The sequence below is a fragment of the Centropristis striata genome, chromosome 19 (genome assembly GCF_030273125.1).
Source record: "Centropristis striata isolate RG_2023a ecotype Rhode Island chromosome 19, C.striata_1.0, whole genome shotgun sequence".
Lineage (NCBI taxonomy): Eukaryota > Metazoa > Chordata > Actinopteri > Perciformes > Serranidae > Centropristis > Centropristis striata.
The window spans coordinates 34187092-34202913 of NC_081535.1; the positions used below are offsets into that span (position 1 = coordinate 34187092).

The 15822-nt window shown below is 36.0% G+C and overlaps 2 protein-coding genes across 2 annotated transcripts; both read left to right on the forward strand.

Annotated features, from left to right (window-relative positions):
• Window positions 1-644: 644 nt before the first annotated feature.
• f2rl1.1 (coagulation factor II (thrombin) receptor-like 1, tandem duplicate 1) lies at window positions 645-4122 on the forward strand. The gene is made up of 3 exons (XM_059357698.1): window positions 645-894; window positions 2129-2142; window positions 3012-4122. Exons 1-3 carry the CDS (start codon window positions 752-754, stop codon window positions 4076-4078), a joined length of 1224 nt encoding a protein of 407 aa, XP_059213681.1. The 5' UTR covers window positions 645-751; the 3' UTR covers window positions 4079-4122.
• Window positions 4123-8919: 4797 nt separating this feature from the next.
• Window positions 8920-12533, forward strand: f2rl1.2 (coagulation factor II (thrombin) receptor-like 1, tandem duplicate 2). The gene is made up of 2 exons (XM_059357699.1): window positions 8920-8986; window positions 11219-12533. Exons 1-2 carry the CDS (start codon window positions 8920-8922, stop codon window positions 12313-12315), a joined length of 1164 nt encoding a protein of 387 aa, XP_059213682.1. The 3' UTR covers window positions 12316-12533.
• Window positions 12534-15822: the final 3289 nt, after the last annotated feature.

Consider the following 15822-nt stretch of genomic DNA (forward strand, 5'->3'; position numbering starts at 1 on the left):
AATGATTGCATTATTTCTCTTTTCTTTTTTTTTACTTTTAGACTAAAAGTCCCAACTGTTTTTGGAATCTGGGTGACTGTATGGAGCACTTGTTTATTTTACACCTTTACAAGGTTTAATTACAACATGATAAGACACCAATAAAGCCACATGTGTGTAAATAAATGATATTAATACAATGCTGCAAACAGCTGTTTTCTGACTTTTTGGAGATTAATGGCTCTCACAGGACAGAAGACTAAATAAGATGATATTTTTAGGTTATTTCATTTTTAGTTTATTTTTTTAGGTTTAAAGACTCTTATTCATTTATGTACTTTCTTTTAGGTTTAGGTCCTTACATATTTATTTATTCAAAGAGTTTTTTTTAGGTCTTAAATGTATTTTTATATCATATATATATATATATATATTTCTTCACTTGTCTATTTTAGACCTTTACAAGCTTTAATTACAACATTTTATAATACACAAATAAAGCCACATGTTTGTAAATAAATTAAATTTTAGGGATTGTTTACTTGCATAGTCAGGATGTCCTCAAATAACCTCAGAACTCATTGTTACTTTAGTTTGTTTTCACTGCAGAAGAAGAAGAACTTTTTCGGGCGTGCGCCGTCACGTGAGCGGGTGACGTCACCCAGGTGACTAAACCGGCTGAAGAAGAGCTGCATATGGCAGTTAAAGCAGTTAAAGCAGCGACAGACGGAGCCGCACCCGCAGCCAGCTCTGCCACTTGTTTTCTGCAGTCATGGCTCCGAAGAGGACTCGACGCTTTCTCCTCTTCCTCCTCTTCCTCTTCCTGTGCTGTTTACACACCTGCCAGTCAGTTCCAGGTAAAGATGCATCTGTTTGTTTACCTGTCCGGTGTTTTCACCGGCTGAAAACAACACGGTTTGATCATATTAACGTCCAAAAAAAGTGCTTTCTTGAAGTGCATGCGTCCATTACAGCCTCTGCTGTTTGGATAGTTCAGCTCTGGTTGCCTTCACAGATTACATTATTATTATTATTATTATTATTATTATTATTATTATGGCTGATGTGGTTTGAGCGCATTTATAAATAAAGTTATGTTTAAAATGAATCGGTTGTCAGATGACTCATGATCCATAAGTAGAGAAAAGGTCAAAGTCCTCACAGGTGAAATCAATCCAGTGGTGGAATTTAACTAAGTACATTTAGTTAAGTCTTATACTCAGGTTTGAGGTATTAATACTTTAATATTTACATTTTAAGCAGCTTTATGCCTATATCTCAGAGACAATTGTTCTAATTTTAACTGCATTAGCTTTAGTTACTTCACAGATTTCAGTTTTTATCCCCTTCCTGTGCACTGAAAACAATGTAAATTCAGATGTGTTTATTTTAAATGTTTTTGACAAATGAAGGATACTTTTTTCTTCTTTTTTTTTACTTAAAAAACTCTTTAAAAACCCTCTTTTGTCAGCTTAAAATGTCCTAATCACAAAGCTGTTTTTGGTTGTTGTTTACATGGTCCTCACATGACAGCTAATTTATTTATATAATATTTTTAGGTTATTTCATTTATGTTTTTGATGTCTGACTTTAATTTCTATATTTTATTTAAATAAGTTTAGGTACTTACATTTTTTTGGTCTTGAATTTATTTGTATATATTTAAATATCTTCTATTTTAGACTTATAGACCTTAATGGGTTTTTATTTTATTAATTTTTTTTGTCTTTATTAAGTTAGAGGAGATTCATGGCTCTCACAGGACAGAAGACTAAAAAAGATGATATTTTTAGGTTATTTCATTTTTATTTTATTTTTTTTAAGTTTAAGGACTCTTATTCATTTATGTATTTCTTTTAGGTTTAGGTCCTTACATATTTATTTATTCAAAGAGGTTTGTTTAGGTCTTAAATGTATTTTTATATCATATATATATTAGGGGTGCACCCATTGCAATTTTCTTTTTATTGAAAAACAATAACACAGCAGTATTTTTCTTTAACAAATAAAGAAAATCACAATGTCTTAGGTAGTTAATAAAATATTGAACTTAAAATGAATAGCAACAATTCACAGGACAAACGAACAAAAACACTGACGACATGATAGTTGTCAGTGATAGATGCTAATCCGACTGTGTGCGCGCTAGCTCGTCATGCAGAAGTATGCATATATGCAAACGCACTTTCAGACCTTTTGACCGAAATTTGGTCATTAGCGGAAGCTAGCGGCTAACTGATGCTAGAGGCTAACGGATGCTAGCGGCTAACTGATGCTAGCAGCTAACTGATGCTAACGGCTAACTGCTGCTGGCGGCGCTGCTTGTTACAGCTACAAGAGTAGCCATTAGCGAATCAATGCTAACTCAAAATTGTGGTCACAACATTAGCTGACATTTCATAGCAGCGTTACAATCGTGCCAATTCAGCACATTGCAGAAGTTAGCAGAAGTAAGGATTAAAAGTTATTACAATGTAAAATTATAAGTTAGTACAACTTACAGTTGAGTTGACAAAAATCTGAATTCAGAGTTGAGCAAACTCAAAAACAAAACTTAAAATATTTAGTTTAATTGTCCAACTTAAAATTATATCGAAGTTTGTTGCCTTGAAATTCTGAGTTCACCCAACTTTTCTTTTTTTTGCAGTGTAGTGGAGTATTTTCTTTTTTGCAGAGTGCTGTATTAGTACTTTTACTTAAGTAAAGGATATAAATACATGCATATATATAAATATTATTGTTATATAACTGAATATAGTAAATTAACATAGGGAGAAGGGGTGGGATTTAATAAGCTTTGGCTTCTTCCTTTTGAGCACAAATAAGTGTTGAGTCTTGTTTTATTTGTGTTGTTGTCTTGTATTTATTGTTGTTTGTTTTTAAATGTTCATCTTTTATTTTGTGTTCAAATAAATTCTCAATCAAAATACTTCTTCCAGCACATTTTTTTTACATGTATGTACATTTATAGTATGTTCCTGCATGAACTTTGTCTCACTTCTGCTTTTCCTATCCTGATTTGATGGACGTAGAGGATGGAAGAAGCTTCCTGGGCGAGGAGGAGTCGGACGGCAGCGTGAAGGTCACGCCGCTCGCCACGCGCGTCCTCAGCAGCCGCCTCACCACCGTCTTCCTCCCCATCGTCTACATCGTGGTGTTCGCCGTGGCGCTGCCCACCAACGCCATGGCGGTCTGGGTGTTCCTCTTCAGGACCAAGACCAAGAGCCCGTCGTCCATCTTCATGGCCAACCTGGCGCTCTCCGACCTGCTCTTCGTCATCTGGATCCCCTTAAAGATCGCGTACCACTTCAACAACAACAACTGGATCTACGGCCCGGGTTTGTGCAAAGTTCTGGTGGGGTTCTTCTACGGGAACATGTACTGCTCCATCGCCTTCATCACCTGCATCAGCGTGCAGCGCTACTGGGCCGTGGTGGACCCGCTGTCCCACCGCCAGAGCAACAACTGCTTGGCGGTCTGCGTCTGCGTCGCCATCTGGGTGGTGGTGTGGCTCGCCACCATCCCGCTCTACGTTTACGACCAGGAAGTCAGTATAAAACACCTCCACATCCGCACCTGCCATGATGTCACCAAGCAGAGCCACAAGAAGATAGCGGCGGGCTACTTCCTGACGATGGGAACGCTGGGGTTCCTCGCTCCAACCGTGGTGTGCGTCGTGTCCTACGTCCTCATGCTCAAGTCCCTGAGGAACTCCATGGCGGACCCAACCATCGCCAAGAGGCGCCAGAAGGCGGTGGTGTTGATCATCACCGTGGTGGTGATGTTCCTGGTGTGCTTCACCCCCAGTAACATCATGCTGCTGGTGCACCACATCCAGCTGTTAGCCACGTCTCAGGACAGCCTGTACGGGTTCTACGTCACCACGCTGTGCCTGGCGAGCCTCAACAGCTGCTTCGACCCGTTCATCTACTACTTCATCTCCGAGGACTTCAGGGAGCACGTGAAGAACACGTTCCTCTGCAGGAGCGAGCGGACGGTGGAGAGGATGAGGATCTCCTTCAGCGCTCTCAAGTACTCCAAGAAGTCCAACACGTACTCGTCTTCGTCGTCGGGGAACACTCGCAGCACCGACTGCTAGCGCTTTAGCTTTAGGCTAATAATCAGGCATGTTAAACTATTCCACAAAGGGCCGCGTGGCTGCAGGTTTTAGTTCCAACCAAGCAGCAGATCACCAGACTGGACTCAGTGAATCAACTGATCTCAGTCTTCAGACAGCTGATTGGTCAAACTGTGTTCTTTTGCTTGGTTGAAACGAAAACCTGCAGCCACACGGACCTTTGCGGAGGTAGATAATATCTAGGAGAGCAAAATGCAACACATTAATGCAGCAGTAATATTAATACTAATACTAATCACATTTTGCAGATCTATACTTCACCCAAGTCAGGTTTTAATTGCAGGACTTTTACTTGTACACTGCAAAAAAGCCAACTTGTATTTTTTGGCCTAAAACAGTGATTTAAGTTGGTTTAACTTGGAAATATAAATGATTGACATTTAAGGCAATAATGTAAGTTAGCACAACAAAGGAAGCCAGTTGTCTGCTCAAAAACAAGTTGGTGAGTTGTTGTTACTTATATCTTTAAGTTGGGGTTCACAACAAGGGACAATAGTTCTGATAACTCTTATTTATTTGTTGTGAAATGAGGGAAAGCGGCAAAATTTGTTCATTAGCGGAAGCTAGCGGCTAATGATGCTAGCGGCTAACTGATGCTAGCGCACGGCCCTTTGTGGAATAGTTCGGACATGCCTGGGCTAATTCATCAGCATTAAAGGGATAGGTCAGTCTTTTTTTTAATGGGTGTGTATATAAGGAACTCATCCACGGTCAGTTTATTAGCTAGAGAAGTAAAAAAAATAATATCAGCTTAAGTTTACACTATATTTAGAATAACTTTCACTGCTTAACCTGGCTGTCAGAAAGCCTTTTCTCATCAGGAACTGAAGCAGTCTTCTTCCTTTGAGCTCTCTTCAAATCCACCAGACTCCATCGACAAAAACAGTAATTTAACCTGACAGAAGAAGGGAGGTGCTGGTATTCCACTGCCTCATCCGGTTACATTGTTTGTGTATATGTGTGACCAATAACACAAACAAACTAACAAACTGAGGCGATGGTGGTAGAGCAGCTCCTGTGTTCTGCACACTAAAATGTTTTAAAGTTTTAAAATGTTTTTGTAAAGCCAGAACAGTAACTACTTCAGCTTCCTGTCTGACGGGAAGAGATAACAGTGAAAACATTTTAAATATAGCGTACACTAAAACTATATTTATTATTATTATTATTATTATTATTATTATTATTATTGCCTCAATAATTTTTTACCTCAAAAACAAATCCAAACTGTCCCTTTAAACTCATCTCAGGTGTAAACTAACTTTTTCTTCTCTCTGACTTCTTCCATCTGTCAGGATACTTTGAAGAGTTTTTATCTGTGACTGTTGGAAGCTTTGAGCTGCCTAAGTTACTGATTTTTTTATTTTGTAAATAAGTTTTTTATTTTTTTAATCTTTTATAATACAACTGATATTTAATGCACTTTGCTCAACGCTGTCTTCGGTTTTGTTTTATTTCAGTGGAACATAAATGATTGTACTTATTGGTCATTTTTAATGTCTTTTTTCACTTTTACTTTAGGTTAGGTCTTTTTTACACAATTTCACTTTATTGAGATTATAATTGTCAGCATTCTGAGGTGCCAGAAGCCTTTGAGAACCTCAGATTTTAACATGTTGTATGATGAATGATATAAGCTTGACAGATACAGATGTATTGTGTGTTTTCAGATTCACCGTTTTTACTTGCATGACTATATTTAAAAGTTTGTCAATAAAAAGAAATGTCAAACTTTCCCCCTGGTCCCACTGTCTGCAGCTCTTCAAGTCTCTAAAAGCACTGAACTCTTAAAAGTCTTTAAAAATGTTTTTATATCTGGTTGCAGGTCATCAGATCATCTCTAAACTAAAAGGATCCTTTCTGACACTGCAGGAGACTGCTCTGTCCCTTTTATTATAATAATAATAATAAAAAACTTTATTTGTATAGCTCCTAAGTGCTTTCTGTGACATGGAAATTACATGAAAAATACAACAAAATGATCATAAAACAGTAAGCCAAGTCATTTGATGGTAACAGTAAAAAATAAAGATTAGAATAATTTAATCGGTGGACATATTTGCATCATCAGACCTGTAATAAACACTGTTGCTCTGCAGTATGAAGCTCTTCAGTTTCTATTGGACACATGTTGGTTTAAGCAAAAACTTTGACTATTATTGTTTTATACTGCAGGGAAATACTGAAACAAGTGACGCAAATATAAATACTTCTTTGCAATATTCGTCCCTTCTGGTTTTCTGTCATACTTTAATATTAAAAAGTGTTAAATTGAGCTTGTTGAGCCCTCCACTGACTGTGCATGATGTTCTCTGCCTTTATTGTCAGGCAGCAGTTATAAAAGGTCAAGCTGCATGTTCCTTATTTCCACAACAATGCTCACGTTTAACCTTTGCTGCTGGAAAATCCTTCAGTCTGTCCTCCAACAGTCCTGACTGTATGTGTTGTTAATTAGTCATGGCAAAGTTTAAACTCCATTTATGTATTTTTCTTTTTCTTTATTCAAAACTTCTCATGTAAATAAAAGAATTCAGCTGCATAAAATAAAATAAATGCCTCCACCATTTCAATTTCTCCCCATTAACATGCCTTTTTTCTTATCTCTTTACACATTTTAAAGTTATAGATAGATAGATATACTTTATTTATCCCAAGTAAAATATTAAATAAATAAAAAAATAAATAAAAATAAAAGAACAACCTAGGCATACTTCAAGCAATAAAATATAAAAATACAATAAAAAACAAAGTGTCTAAAGAAGGAGTATGTATTAAGGAGTAGAACAGAATTCCAGTGCAGAATAAATATGAATATACAGTATAAAAATAAAAATGTTGGTGCTATGAAACAAACAAGTTATGAACTTATTTTAAAATGTATTTAATAACAAGATAAAAAATCAAATAATGTTGCATGCAAAGGGATTTTTTTTGTACATCTGGGTGCAAAAAAGGTCAAATTGAGGTATCGTTAGACTGGAGACCTAAGTATAGTTCACATTATCACATAATACAGCCAATTATTTGTTCTTTTTCTCTGCCAACAGAAAATATCTCCACATTTGTGTTGTTACATTTATGAAGCAACTGTTTCAACATCAGAAACCACTTCTTGTGTTGAAATGCCGTTTCAGAGATTCATGTTTAGTCTTTTTAAGTAAAATCACAATCACTGTATTAATATGAGATGTGTTCAACTTTACAAAGAAAGTAATAAAAACACAGAGTTGAACTGTATTTTTCAACATAATAAACATCCAGTTGTAATTTCTCCTTTCAATTCAAGAGAGTTGTACGGTTTAGTTTCCCTGAAGTGAAACATATCTGACAATATCAACCAGATTTAATAATGTTTTATACTTTAAGAACCTGATAAAAGCTTTCCGTTCCATGCTGAGCCTTTATAGAAAGCAGAACATGAAATAGAAATAGAAATAGTCACTCAGTTACACATTTACGCAGGTTACTAGTTAGCTTTCGGTGTCTTTTTTAAGCTAGAGCTGTTCCTCTTTAATGATAAGAGAATCTGAGAGAGGAAGAGAAATCACATGATGTGTTTTTACACAGACACTTTAATTTATTGTCATTCGAAATAAGAAAAATGATCTGTAGAAACTAACACATATGTGAGGATATGTAGTCGAATCATAAATAACTTCATTATATTTAAAGCATCTTCATGGAATAGTGAAAGTTTCTTGTATTTGATTATTTGACATCCATGTACTGTACGAGTTCTGATCTGTTGTTATTAAATAAAGTCTCTTTGTTTCAATTGTTTTTTTGTTTTGCTGCAACATCAGCAAACAAAAAAAGTACTTTCAAGGACAAATAACAAGAAAAAATAGATGCATAAAAATAGTATTAAATAGAATAATTTGATAAAAGAAAAATGTAGAAATTTAAGGTCTTAAAACCTCTAACATATTAAATAATATAAGAATACCTACCGCCCTGGATTTGTTTTTAATTATTATTATTATTATTTTTAATTAGATAGATAGATAGATAGATAGATAGATAGATAGATAGATAGATAGATAGATAGATAGATAGATAGATGATACTGAGGTAGCATAAATAAAAGCAACAATAGAAAAAAACAGAAAAAAACATAGTGACTAGACGGTATATAATAATAATAATAATAATAATAATAATAATAATAGTACAGTATATAATATATAATATAATATGTAATAAAAGTAATAAACAATATAAAAATAAAATGAAAAAAAAATATATATATAAAGTAATTATAAGTAAAATAATATGATATATACTATATTATAATGATAGTAATAATAATAATAATAATAATAATAATAATAAAATAAATAAGGCCGTTATTGTTATTATGAGCAGAGGATTAAAAGAACTCTGCTGCAGGAAATTGTAAAAAAATACTTCAAAGCTGGTTTCTGTCTGTTGCTGCAACACTGAACACACCGGCAGAGTTTTACCTAAAAAAATAATAAAAAAAGAAAGTAATTTGAAGGACAAAAAAAAGAAAAAGAATGAATTTAATAGCCTAAAAACAAAGTTTTTAAAATCCTCGAGCACATCTACTGCCCTGGATTACTTTTTGAATATTGTAATTATTATTATTATTGTTATTATTATTATGGGTGTTTTCGTTCTGGTTGGGCTGCTTGCAAACCAGGTGGGCGAGGCCCAGGTGACGTCATCAACGTACGGGCAGGTAGTCTCGGGGAGTGTCCTTGGAGTCTGAACCGACATTTAAGAAGTATTTGGAGGGAGAGAGCAGAAGAAGAGAGACTCTGAGCCAGAAACAGCTCAACATGGATTTAACGCGCTCATTGTCGCTGCTGGTCGTTATTTTGTGCTTTTGTGCCTCAAACGCCGCAGGTAAGACCGGAAGTTCTTCTCTGTTTATTGTCTCGAGGTGCTTTGTTACATACGAAGTATTATTATCAGTCTGAGAGAGGCTTTATTAATGCAAGGATACTATTTTAATATCGAAGTATATTAAACTAAATGCTTTTCGAAACAGTTTTGTTTTGAAGAATTTGGTATTTTTGGATATTGCGTGGTGGTCAGCTCCCAAACACAGAGGGCTGCTGGGAAATGTATGCGGAAAAAAAAGTCATATACAGCAAGATGAGTTAATATGAGTTAACGTTTTAAGTTTAGGCGGAGAAAAGCTTATTTCCCTTTAGAATAAGATTATTAGACGCTGTTGTAGAAGTCATTATAGTTTACTTTTACTTGAAATCTTTTTTAAATGATGTCAATCTTTTAATCCCGACTGCTGTATAAACAAAACGTTTGTGGAAGACAGTTTCACATCATTTTGGACCTTTTATAATTACTATATATGTAACAAAAAGTTGGAAAAACGAGCAGATTGTTTCTAAAGTTTATTTCCTTTTAGAATGAGGCTGTATATGTCAGCAGGTTCAAGCTTGAATGTATAAAAGCCTTATAATGTTCAGGAAAATTGCTTGAAAATACATTTTTTTCAGTATAGATTCATCTGTTAGTAATTATTTTTTAATATTAGTATAATCGTGGCAAAGATGCTTAAATGATGTACTGAATGTGTGAAGGCTTTTTATTCTGAAAATCCTAAAATAAAGGTTGTATTTTGGGTTTTCTAACTCAATATTCCAGAGTTAATTGTTATAAAAAGCTGAGAAAAGAAGGTAATGCTCAATTTTAAGAAGCATTTTTAGTTTGATTAATGACTTAAATAATTCATTAGTTATAATGAATTTTACTTTGGGTCAGGTGTTCATCAGGATTGAGGACACACTGTAAAAAATGTTTGTAGAAATTACAGTAAAACACTGTCAAATTGCATTAGAAACAGGTCGTAAAATTAAACATTGTACACATTTAATTACTGTAAATCAAAGAATAGCATAAAACTTTAAATTCTTCTGTCATAAACTGTAAAAACACACAGTTTTGCTGTAAAAATATAAAATTTTCATGTAAAATTAATGGAGAAATACCATGATGAAACAATTATCCAAAAAGTAATGGGATTATTCTGTATAAATTACAGTTTTTTTGCTGATATTTACATTTTCATACGCTCACTGTATTTTTTACGAAGTTCTGGCAACCACAGCTGCCGGAATTTTACCGTAAATTAAACAGATTTTTTTTTTACAGTGCAGCTGAGATAAACTTTTACTCACTTTTACCCAGCCGGACTCAGGGAATGATGAAAACTTTTGTTTTTTATGAACTGACTTGAATGATTATTTGGTGATAATGTATTAAATCTGTCATTGTTTTAGGTCGGGGGTTCAAAAGCATTCAGCTGCATAAAATAAAATAAATTCCCCCACCATTTCAATTTCTCCCCATTAACATGCTTTTTTTCTTATCTCTTTATACATTTTAAAGTTATGAAATTATTTTAAAATGTATTTAATAACAAAATAAAAAATCAAATGTTGCATGCAAAGGGATTTTTTTTTTGTACATCTGGGTGCAAAAAAGATTAAATTCAGGTTTCGTTAGACTGGAGAGCGAAGTATAGTTCACATTATCACATAATACAGCCAATTATTTGTTCTTTTTCTACAGAAAATATCTCCACATTTGTGTTGTTACATTTCTGAAGCAACTGTTTCAACATCAGAAACCACTTCTTGTGTTGAAATGCCGTTTCAGAGATTCATGTTTAGTCTTTTTAAGTAAAATCACAATCACTGTATTAATATGAGATGTGTTCAACTTTACAAAGAAAGTAATAAAAACACAGAGTTGAACTGTATTTTTCAACATAATAAACATCCAGTTGTAATTTCTCCTTTCAATTCCAGAGAGTTGTACGGTTTAGTTTCCCTGAAGTGAAACAAATCTGACAATATTGACCAAATTTAATAATGTTTTGTACTTTAAGAACCTGATAAAAGCTTTCCGTTCCATACTGTGCCTTTATAGAAAGCAGAACATGAAATAGAAATAGAAAAACCCACTCAGTTACATATATTTATGTAACTTTTTAAGTAAAATCACAATCACTGCAAAGCCAGACTCAGGGAATGTTGAAAACTTTAGTTTTTTATGAACTGACTTGAATGATTATTTGGTGATAATGTATTAAATTTTGTCATTGTTTAGGTCGGGGTCAGGGTCGGGGGTTCATTGGGATTAAGGACCCTGAGAACTCGGATCAGGTGATCGTAGACCGGGCGACCTCTGAAGCCCTGAAGAGTAACCTGACCACGGTCTTCCTCCCCATCGTCTACATCATCGTGTTCGTGGTGGGGCTCCCCGCCAACGGCATGGCCATCTGGGTCTTCCTGTTCCGCACCAAGAAGAAGCACCCGTCCTCCATCTACATGGCCAACCTGGCGCTCTCCGACCTGCTCTTCGTCGTCTGGACGCCGTTAAAGATCTCCTACCACTTCAACGGGAACGACTGGACGTACGGCGAGCCGCTGTGCAAAGTCCTGGTGAGCTTCTTCTACGGGAACATGTACTGCTCCGTGCTCTTCATCGCCTGCCTCAGCGTGCAGCGCTACTGGGTGGTGGCGCACCCGCTGTCCCACCAGAGGAAGAACAACAAGGTGGCGATCGGCGTCTGCGTGGCCATCTGGGCGTTCATCTGGCTCACCAGCACGCCGCTTTACCTCTACGACCACACGGTGCACCTCAAAGAGCCCAACATCACCACCTGCCACGACGTCAACTACATCCAGGACGTCCTCGACCCGTTCCCGTCCGTGCAGCTGCCGTACTTCTACTTCCTGTTCATGGGTTTGGTGGTGTTCCTGGTCCCGTGCGTGGTCATCGTGGTGGCGTACGTGCTGCTGCTGCGCGCGCTCGGAAACAGCATGGACGACAGCTCGGCGTCTAAGAGCCGGCAGAAGGCGGTGGTGCTGATCGTGCTGGTGCTGGTCACCTTCCTGGTGTGCTTCATCCCCAGTAACATCATGCTGGTGGTGCACTACTCGCTGCTGAAGGACGGCGTGGTGAACAACGGCTACGGCTTCTACGTGTCCACGCTGTGCCTGGCGAGCCTCAACAGCTGCCTGGACCCGTTCATCTACTACTTTGTGTCGGAGGACTTCAGGGACCACGTGAAGAACACGCTGCTGTGCCGCAGCAGCCGGACGGTGGAGAGGATGAGGGTCTCCTTCAGCTCCATGAAGTACTCCCGGAAGAGCAAGTCGTACATGTCGGAGAGCGGGAACACGCAGAGCAGCAGCTGTTAGAGATCGCTGGATAAAGGAGATAAAGACTCCACAGTGTCTGTTCTTGCAATGTGCTGCTACAGATCCTCTGGCACACAACCAGCTGACCTCACCGCATCAGAAAACCAAAGAGAAACTTTGAATGTGAAGACGACTGTGCTGGGAGAACATTTTAATATGTTGTGACTTCTTAACAAACTGTTTTTTTTATTGTTTGAACATGAATATACAGTACAGGCCAAAAGTTTGGACACACACCTTCTCATTCAATGCGTTTCCTTTATTTTCATGACTATTTACATTGTAGATTCATCAAAACTATGAATGAACACATGTGGAATTATGTACTTAACAAAAAAAGTGTGAAATAACTGAAAACATGTCTTGTATTTTAGATTCCTCAAAGTAACCACCCTTTGCTTACTAGAATATAAGACATGTTTTCAGTTATTTCACACTTTTTTGTTAAGTACATAATTCCACATGTGTTCATTAATAGTTTTGATGCCTTCAGTGAGAATCCACAATGTAAATAGTCATGAAAATAAAGAAAAACGCATTGAATGAGAAGGTGTGTCCAAACTTTTGGCCTGTACTGTATATTTTCATTTTTATCTATAAATGGACAGAAGGCCTGTTAAAGACTGATAATGAGTCCTATTGGCAGCTCAGAAATGCATTTTGACTGAGTAGTTCAACATTTAAAGGGACAGTTCACCCCCGGATTATACTTTTTCTCACCTGTAATGCTTTTTATTAGACATACTGCATCAACGTGTGATTTTTTTTGAGAGCGATTCTGATTTTCGCAGGGGAAAAATGTTCTGATATAGCAGCTGATATAGTGATTTTTTTAAAAGCTTTTTTGCACCGATAGGACGATGCAAATGTACTCACTAGGCTGCTTTCTTACACAAATATCTTTTATTTTATATTATTATATTATATTTTATCTATCTATCTATCTATCTATCTATCTATATATATATATATATATATATATATATATATATATGTTGTGTGAAAAAGATTTCATATCAGCTCTTATTGGATAATATTTTCCCCTGGTATCAATAAATATCGATATGTCTTTGCAAGGACAATATTGGCCGGTTATATTGGTCAACAGATATATCGGTCAGGCTCTACTATTTGTATTTGTATTTATTTTAAAATACTCAACAGCAATGTCTCGTGACAGAAATCATGAGCCTGTTATTTAAGATAATCCACTGTAGTGTTAGCATTTTCTTTCTAGTGTCGTCTCCATGATTTCTTGGGGGGAAAAAAGAAGAAATTGCTGTTGAGAACAACAATCATATATATTCAAATCAAGCAGCTGACATCTCCAACACAGTTCAGACTGATAAAAAGCACTACGGGTAGGAAGAAAAATATCTATTTTTCATTTTAGGGTGAACCGTCATTTTATGCAAATTAACTTCTGTAATAAAAGAAACTAAGCTGAAGCCTTCAAAGAGTTTTTATCATGTGTATCTTAACACAATCAGTGCCAGAGAAGCTGTTTTAATATTTCTATTCTGTTGTTTTTTTTAAATCTTGCCTAATATGTTTTTATTCTGTCATTTTAAACCCACGTGTGCTGAAGTGTTTGAGTTTGAGAGGAAGGAGCTGGCGTTGTTACATAGTTTCTTAAATAAATGACAAAACCACAACGTGAAGTTTCTGTGAAACTCCTTTTTAATATTGCGTAACGGATCAGGAACACTGTGTGCAGTGAGTCATCGGTTTGTTTTGTCTCCAGACGGATGTCGACTCATTGTTGTGTGGAAATGTTTGGAATTCATGGAATGTGTTGAGTCGCTTTTTAGTTTCACAAGTGTGCAGACCAGTTTTTTTTTTTTAAAACAAGTATTTTAATGTTTACGTAGTTGTTAATTATACTGTTTTCTGAAGGAAGAGACAGAGAAAACAGGGTCAGAGTGGAGGGAAAGAATGTGAGAGAGCGAGATGAGACTTGTTGTGAGGAAGACCTGAACACGAGTTTCACTGTCTGAATCACAGGAAACATTCACGACACAACTATTTTTATTAATTTATACACCGTCTTAATGGTTTATTTGGGTCTTAAATGAAGCCTTTGTCTTGATTTTTATCCAATTTGAAGCTCAAAGTCTGTGTTTTAGCCTTATATTATTTTATCTTCTCACTACAACAAGTATTAAAAGACAATAACCTATTGTGAGTGAGTGCCCGGCTCTTTTATCTCCAGATAAGGAGTGATTGTAGTGTTTGGAGCAAAAGCCCCACCCGAAGAGTCGGCACCCTCCCCCGGGTTGGTAAACACACACGCACACACACACACACACACACACACATTCTTGTACTTCTATCTTTGTGAGGGCCCTCATTGTAATAGTAAATTCCCTTGCAAGCTTAAAAGTTTTAATTTTGTTGTGAATTTTTGTTTTCAAATTCAGTTAGTTTTAATGAGTTTTTAGAGTGAGTTTACTAGTTTTAGTTTAGTATTTATTTTTTTGAAATGATTAGTTTTAGTTTAGTTTTTATTAGTTTTAGTTTTTTTGTAATGGGGTATTTGTTGGGTGGGAGATTAAAAGAGGTCACAGGTTCCTTTGTCTTATGGATCTTCAAAAAGTTGACAAAGATGACATTTTCACTATAATTTTAGTGAGTTTTAGTTAGTTGTGTAACCACACAATACAGTTTCAGTTAATTTTAAACTCTCATTTTTGAGAGGACCGGCCAAAATGTCCTCACTTTGCAAAAATGTCCCCACTCTGTTGGTTAAAAACGTCTTCCGGTCCTCACTATGTAGGAAGTACAAGACCACACACACACACACACACACACTGAATGGCTTTATTTCCCTGTGTAGAGAGGCTGAGGCCGAGCTCCGGGCCGTTTAAAGAGGTAAATGATTGTTGTGTGAGTGTCGTCTTACACCTTTTGTCAGCAGAGAGGAATACCTGCTTTTCACATATCAGGGACGGGCGGAGCCACTCCCTGGCCCAGTTACATTTACACAGTTTCACCGTGTGACCAGAGCAAATGAGTGTGTTTGTTTCTGAGCAAGTTTTTTTTTTTTTTTTTAGCCTGTGGCTCTAAATATCACCATGAGAAGAAATCTATAGATTTAAAATAGACAGTATGTCTGACACCAAGGTTATTTTAGTTAACGAAAACTAACAAAATAACGAAAACTAGAATTGAAAAAACATTTTCGTTAACTGAAATAAAAATAATAAAAAAATATTGTTTTTAAAAAAACGATAACCAACTGAAACTGTATTGTGTGGTTACAAAACTAACTAAAACATTTGAACATTTGAACATTCTATTTGAACATGCAACACATGGTGAATATGTTTACTGAGACTGGGATGTTTACACTAGAACCAAAATACTAAACACCCAGAACTGTAAGAGTTAATAACCTTATTGAGGCTGAGATGATAAACCAAAGGAAATGAAGGCACATACCCATTACAAAACTAAAACTAATAAAAACTAAACTAAAACTAAGCATTTTCAAAAAATAAAAACTAA